Consider the following 7,096-nt stretch of genomic DNA (forward strand, 5'->3'; position numbering starts at 1 on the left):
TCACAAACATCTGTGTGTATGATATCAAGTATATCTTTGGCTCTACTTGAGGTATTGTAAAACCTTTTTCTTGCTTGCTTGCCAATGCAAGCTTCACAAACCTTCCTGCATATTTGTAAGGATGGTAATCCATGAACTATGCCTTTAGATCTCAATAAGCACAAACTATTGAAAGTGAAATGTGCATACCTCTTGTGCCATAATTCTAAAGGTGACAAGTGGTATGGCTGTAAGTGTTGCAACCAATCCATCAATATTGAAGAGCTTTCTTTGCTTCACACCTTTGGCTATGACCTTGTACTTGTTTCTTGCATCTTTGATGAGACATCTTGTGCCTTCAAATTTTACCTTCATATGTCTATCTAACATTTCTCCAATTGAGAATAGATTCTTTGTAAGAGAAGGTACCAATAAGACATCTCTAAGTGTCTTCTTCATCCTCTTGTTCATCTCAAGGGGCATGTCTCCTTTGTCTTCAATTGCATTAATACTATCTCTAGTGTATATCTTACCATTATTAGGATTCAAGGTTGAGAAATACTCTTTGTGTGAGATCATATGAGATCTTGCCCTACACCAGTCCACCATGGCTCTTGCATTGCCTAATCTACATTGTTTACTTCTTCAATCTCTTCAATAATGAGAAGAGAATTGTCGGGAGAAAAGCTTTGAGAGCTTCCTTCTTCATCAACATAGCTAGCTAATTTTTCCTTCATATCAGCTTTCTTCTTCTTGCATACATAGCATAATGCCCATACTTATGGAAATAGTAGCATTCAATAGAATTATACTAGGGTCTACCCTGTTCTACCTCTTCCTCTTCCTCTTTCTCCAAAGGAATGTCCACCTCTTCCAAGGCTTTAATGTTGACTATTATGGTTGGGCTGATTCAAGTTGAATCTCCCTCTTCCTCTATGTGTGTTGAACCTTCCTCTTTCTCTTGTTGTAAGAAGAGCTTTATCATTGGTGATTATAGAGCTACCACCATGAATATTCTTCATTGCTTGTTTTCGTTGATCTTCATCCCTTAGGATTTGCTCCATTTATTCAAGGCTTTTGATTTAGAATGATGAGGCCTTGAACAAAACCCTCGTACCTTCCTTCAATCCATGAGTGATGATTGGCAAGCTCATTGTCAATTATGATTCTTTTCTCCCAGCTCTTGATGTAGATCTTTCACCCTCTTGATGAAGTATGTAGCATTCTTGTTTGGCTTCCTTGTTGTATTTGTGAGCTTCATTCTCAAGGCAACTTGCCTTGAAGTGCTCTTGGGCTCATAAACATTCTTCAAGTTCTCAGTCTTCACATTTCTCAAGTGACTAAGTATGTCATCCTTTACACTTAGCTTGATCATGTGGACAACAAACATGGCCTTCTTGTCCCATTGAGACAAGTTGTTGTACCTAGATTGGTTCGTCTATCTTGAAAGAAAAGGAGTGATTCCATCTTTACTTTCCGAGTTGCATAATTGGTGCCATTGAGCTTTTCAACTCCCTCAAAGTTTAGGGTACTCAAATTGGGTGCCATCTCTAGTTTGTAGTATTAAGTAGGCTATATGAAATAGTAATATCTTATATAATCACTTAATACAAGAATAGGCCAATAGATTTTTGAATGCTCTGATACCAACTTGAAATAGTAAGTAGTATTAAGTCGGCTATATGAAATAGCAATATCTTATATAATCACTTAATACAAGAATCACTTACTACAAGAATAGACCAATAGATTTTTGAATGCTCTGATACCAACTTGAAATAGCAATATCTTATATAATCACTTAATACAAGAATAGACCAATAGATTTTTGAATGCTCTGATACCAACTTGAAATTTGAGGGGAGAGAGAAGGAGAAGGAGACAATTAAATAAGAAAAAAATTGATACTAATTTTAATTATTGAATGAAGTAGCATAGGCTACTTTGTACAACTACCACTTCCAACTCTAACGATAAAGAAAGCGAATCCTAAGTGCTTAATCTAAGTAACAAGGAGCTCGATTAGATTTGATATAGAAGTCCATACAAGAGGTTTGATGGCAAGACCCTCTACTAGCATGCACACACAATAGCTAGGCTAAATGCATACGTATGATCAACAATGTGATCATTGGCATATTCAACATTCCATAGAACCACCATAATAATGAACTGGTTGACCTTAGTGAATTAAGCCTTGTTCACATGAGACAAGAGATGGTGTGAGCTTGCATATTTCAACATACTAAAGGGTATAATGATATCCTTGAAAACAATTCAATGTAAAACCAATATACTGGTAGATTGGGCCATGAGTGGAGAAAATTTATTCAGCATACAACAGGATACAAAACAGCCCAACAGGATATAGTAAGAGAAAAGTATAATGTACTTCAAATACATGTATGTAATTCCAAGGTACCATTTAATGATATGAAGTTAATTACTACCCTATTCTAATGTATATACATATATTATATATCTACATGCATTAAAGCCAATTTTATTACTATACACACACATATGTATAAATATATAACTTTAAAATTCATTGAATAACATTTCTTTATTTCTCGAAAGAATGTCATAAGTCTAGCTCCGGAACCCTCCGATACAATGAAACAAACTAGAGAATACCTAGCAGCTACAGGTGCACTAGGGCCAGAGTCAGACTACCCTCCCGTCCAAACCGCCATCCAACGGCACTACCAAGCTAGGGTTAAGCATTTTGGGGCAAGCATCTGCAAAGACCATGGCGTCACATCCTTGTCATGACTCTGAGCTACTTCTATGATGTATGTAAGCGACCAAACAATCATTGACAAATCCAATGTCATTAGGCATGAGAAGTAAATGCCAAACTCTGGCCACAACGAAACATCTATTTTCATTACATGATTGCATTTGCATTAAACATTATAATCTGGATAGACACTACCCTATGGGTAAGAACTCCAGAAATATGTGTATGCACACATAATCCTCTCCACCAACACTGCTTAAATGTCCTATTCAGCCATACACATGTAAAAAATACAGCCCCTCTCCTGGTAGCGAAATTCTAACTACACACATGGTCCCTGGTCACCGGATTCTGACTAGACGGTGATTCTCTCCTTCGTTGAAGGTTTTTGACCGACTAAGACACAGCTACAACAAAACCTTTGGCAAAGACAAGATGTACAGCCACAGTATGGTTGTGCAATTCGAGGGAGGCGTTGAGAAATAATGTGTGCAATCTCACAAGGCACATAGGGTCACTTTCTTTATGATGCACACACAATTGTATGGTTGAGAAAATCTAAATAGATAATTTAAAGATGGTCAATACACCATAACTGTAGGCAAGTCTTGACAAGAGCTCGAAAAAATGTGAAAGGCTGAACTCACATTGGGATTCAATTATCAGAACCTAAGCATTCATCACAAGTGTTGAGAAAACTAACAGCAAATATTAACACACTCACTCTTCACTTGACTCTGTTCAAAAGTTCCTGCCAAGTAACAAAGCCACACAAAACACACTAAAGGTGATGAGTTTGTACTGCTAGGCCTAAAATCCATAACTGGAAAAAATAATTATTATATGATGTACCCACGAGAGATTGATGCACTCACATACCTGGTGGTGCGCTTTCAGCCACTGAGCAGTCTTGAGAACGACAAAATAAGATCATCATCATCTGGAGACACACCAAATTTTTGCATATCAAAATGCTCCACAAATCGAAAGACGAATTGCTCGCTAGACAAGAACAACAGGACACCTAATCTTCTATCCATGTCATGAGGGATAATTGCATTGAGAGCTGCTTCAACGAGAAAATAATACGGCGGCAAAGTCGAATAATACAGTGGTTGATAGAGGGGCCTTACCTGGTAGGCTTTTAGGAATAAAGGAGTGCAGTAACTGGGATTTGGGAGATATGAGATCCACGTAAGTCCTCTTAAAGGCATCTTGAATTTGCGGGTACTTGCGTGAGCTCTTTCCAAGGTCATTGGATGGATTGAGGGGATCTTCGACCGCCAGGAGGTATGGATATGAGCGATTATGGAACCCTTTGTGCTCTATGATTGGGCAGTAGCCGCATGCATGGAGCTCCGGTTGCTTGGAAAAGAAGAAGCCCTTTCCAGGGAAGACTTCTGCCTCGCGGCAAGAAATCCCATACCTCTCTGACTTGAAACATGTGCCATAGAAGTGTAAAAACCCAACGAGACGCAGAGCTAGGTCAGCCGAGTCATCTGCCGGATGCAAGTGAATATCTGCAAGGTGCAAGAATGTCTTGAGCATGACAAAGAGCATGTAGGGGCGGATGCCTCCATGATGAAACAGCTTATTTAGCCCCTTTTCGTCCAAGAAAGTCTTCAGCAGCATATAGAGAGGGCCCATGGCGGGGAGCTCAATCAGGGAGTCCCTCATCATTTGGACAGCCTTCAGTTCTGTGGGAGGAGGGCCCATACGGTTGTTGCATTCGACACGCACGTCGAAATAAAGCATGCTCTGCTGCTCACAGAAGCGGACAATGGGAACCCTAGCATTGCGGAGTACCTCAAGAGAGGCGAAACGGCCCCTCCAAGTGTAGAGGAGATGCTGGGCCAGGGTATCAAGCGCAGAGAGGGAGTCGCTACAACCTGAGTTGAGGATGAGGAGGTCTATATCACTGGAAGGGAGGAAAAGGCCAGAAGCAGAAGAACCATACATATGTACCTGGCAAGAAGGCCAAAGGAGGTGGGCGGAGCGACGGAAGCGAGAGGCTGCGGATTTGCGCATGCGCTGCTGCGAGGGGGCGTGCTCTTGGAAGCGTTGGTAGAAAAGATGGATTTGAGAGTGGAGAAGATGGAGCCTGCCGCAGCGGACGATGCTGTGGATGGCATGCTCGTCCCAGCTCCAAAGCGGCGTCACCTCATAGCACATCTCCGAGCATGTGTGACAAAGACGCGTGAAGCCTTCGTCCGCCACCGTTATCGCACAGCAATAGTGAGCGGCAGCAGCAGGTCCTTCTTCTTCGTCGTCCGCCATTGCTGCACACGATTGCATAACGATTTTTAGAACTTTCCACCTCGAAAAGGGAATTTAAATCAAAAGGCGAAATTTTAGAGAGAGAGAGAGAGAGAGAGCTGGGAATGTGGAAGAGAGAGAGTTGCATTAGGGGAATTGTTCTTGAGGGCCTTTTAAGGTTTTGGAAAATAGGTTAACCGTGTTACATTTCTAAATTTCAAAGTTAATTCATAATTTGTAAGACTTGATTTATCAAAAGGCAATTTTTAGTCCTTAAAATTAGAAACATTATTAGAATAACGCCCCAAAATGTTTTTTTTGGTGGCTGATTAATTAATCAGCCTGGGAAAATGTATTTGGGGGCTTTGGGGGCTCATTTTAAAGGTTGTAATGTAAACGTTTTGGAAATAAAATATCATGGAATCTCCGTTTTTAGTATCTTCTGCATGTGTTACGAGTGGCCATACAAGCATTTTCCTTGATTGCATTACAACTAATGTATTTTGTATCACATCCTACACTGAGTGGCCATACAAGCATTTTCCTTGATTGCATTACAACTAATGTATTTTGTATCACATCGTGCACTGAGCACCTCCCGATCGACAAAATCACAGTTCAATTCTTGTTTGGAGGGCTTGCAAGCTTCCATCAACTATGTGTCTCTCTCTCTCTCAAAACAACGATTTAGGAAGGTTGTTTCATCTGCTGCTTTACGCGATTGGAGGGATTTCATGAAACCACGATTGGAGTGGGAGGGGGTTGTGTAGATTGATAGAGGAAGAGGAAGTGGAAGAGGAGGGAGGGTAGTAGGTGATTAGAGGAGGAGGAGGAGGAGAGTGTTCACGTAGGAAGTGGAAAAGGAGGGAGGGTAGCAGGCGATTAGAGGAGGAGGAGGAGGAGGAGGAGAGTGTTCGTGTATAGGAGGCATTCGGGCTACTGCACATGCAATCCAAAACCTTATAATTATAAGGTTTGCAAATAGCACATTGGGCCCATTTCGTTAATATGTACCACACTAATAAAAGTTGTCAATATACCACACTAATAAAAGAATATACAATTCAAAGAATTTATCAAAGATTTTTGGATGCATGCTTTGAATATACAATTCAAAGACTTTATCAAAGATTTTTGGATGCATACTTTGATATTACATTTAATATGAGTGAAGAATCCTTGGAAATGAGAAGTTTACCTTTAAAAATAAAAGAAAATATTAAAGAACATAGTAGAAAAGATATTTTAGAAGATGTGTACTTGAAAGGATTTCAGAAGTTTACCTTTAAAAATAAAAGAAAATATTGGAGTTAGAAGAACATAGTAGAAAAGATAATTTAGAAGATGCAAGGCTGATTTTTGTCGGCTGTTTTACCCCATTTTGAGCATTTTGCCCATTTTTGAAGGGTGAAAATATATTCTGGCCATCAAAAAATACACTAAAAAGTGAAAAAAAATCAAAAATACAAAAGAATCAAAAATTTTGATGAGCACCCTTGCCCGTCAAAAATTAACACTGAGAAGATGTGTACTTGAAAGGATTTCAGACATTAGATATTCCCCAAGATTTAAGCCTTTAGTACAACTAAGGTCTTTAATGTTGAATATTGTACATGAAAGTGATATGGAATAGACTCCTCATAGTTTCTAAATTCTCTCCTTCTCCCCTAAAGCTTCAATAGTAAAACTGTGCTCCCATCTCCCTCTCTTTTGTTCACCTTTCCTACATAGATCTCTTATTCCATTGCCCCTAGCTCTCTATCCATGCTTAAATACTTTCTACTTACTTCTAAGCCCCTTTCTTCACAAGTAAAGCACACAAACTCAGAGCCCAATACTCCTAAAAATAGACATGGTTGTAAGTATTGTCTTTGATCTGACAACTTTTTCTCTTCTTCATGGCTGGCTACATTTTGCATGGTTCTTGCTTGGTCTGTTTTATTTCAAACACATGTATTGGTTGATATTCTTGTAGAAGTGCATCCTCGGTCTTGTGGTAATGGAAGCTTGAGAGCCTATTAATATTTGCAATCCAATATAGATCAACTAGGGCTTTGGTCACTCTTAATTCTTCTAATTTCTCTCTATTTATGGTTGTTGCATATGAATATGACACGT

General features: G+C 39.5%; 1 protein-coding gene across 1 annotated transcript; it reads right to left on the reverse strand.

Annotated features, from left to right (window-relative positions):
- Nucleotides 1-2,966: 2,966 nt before the first annotated feature.
- LOC147628070 (uncharacterized) lies at nucleotides 2,967-5,023 on the reverse strand. Its single transcript, XM_086815208.1, has 3 exons — nucleotides 3,856-5,023; nucleotides 3,602-3,662; nucleotides 2,967-3,473 (listed from the first exon to the last, which is right to left on the reverse strand). The coding sequence occupies exons 1-2, from the start codon at nucleotides 5,015-5,017 to the stop codon at nucleotides 3,616-3,618; spliced, it is 1,209 nt and encodes a 402-aa protein (XP_086671334.1). The 5' UTR covers nucleotides 5,018-5,023; the 3' UTR covers nucleotides 2,967-3,473; nucleotides 3,602-3,615.
- Nucleotides 5,024-7,096: the final 2,073 nt, after the last annotated feature.

Source organism: Cibotium barometz, chromosome 20, assembly GCF_041138505.1.
Source record: "Cibotium barometz isolate CiBa-2024 chromosome 20, ASM4113850v1, whole genome shotgun sequence".
NCBI lineage: Eukaryota > Viridiplantae > Streptophyta > Polypodiopsida > Cyatheales > Cibotiaceae > Cibotium > Cibotium barometz.

What these genes read in the sequence shown, in the direction of transcription:
- LOC147628070 (XM_086815208.1), bottom strand. Translation starts at nt 5,017, where the DNA reads ATGCAATCGTGTGCAGCAATGGCGGACGACGAAGAAGAAGGACCTGCT. An exon ending in TATTCCTAAAAGCCTACCAG is followed by an intron (nt 3,663 to 3,855) that starts GTAAGGCCCCTC and finishes GTGTGTCTCCAG; the next exon opens with ATGATGATGATCTTATTTTG.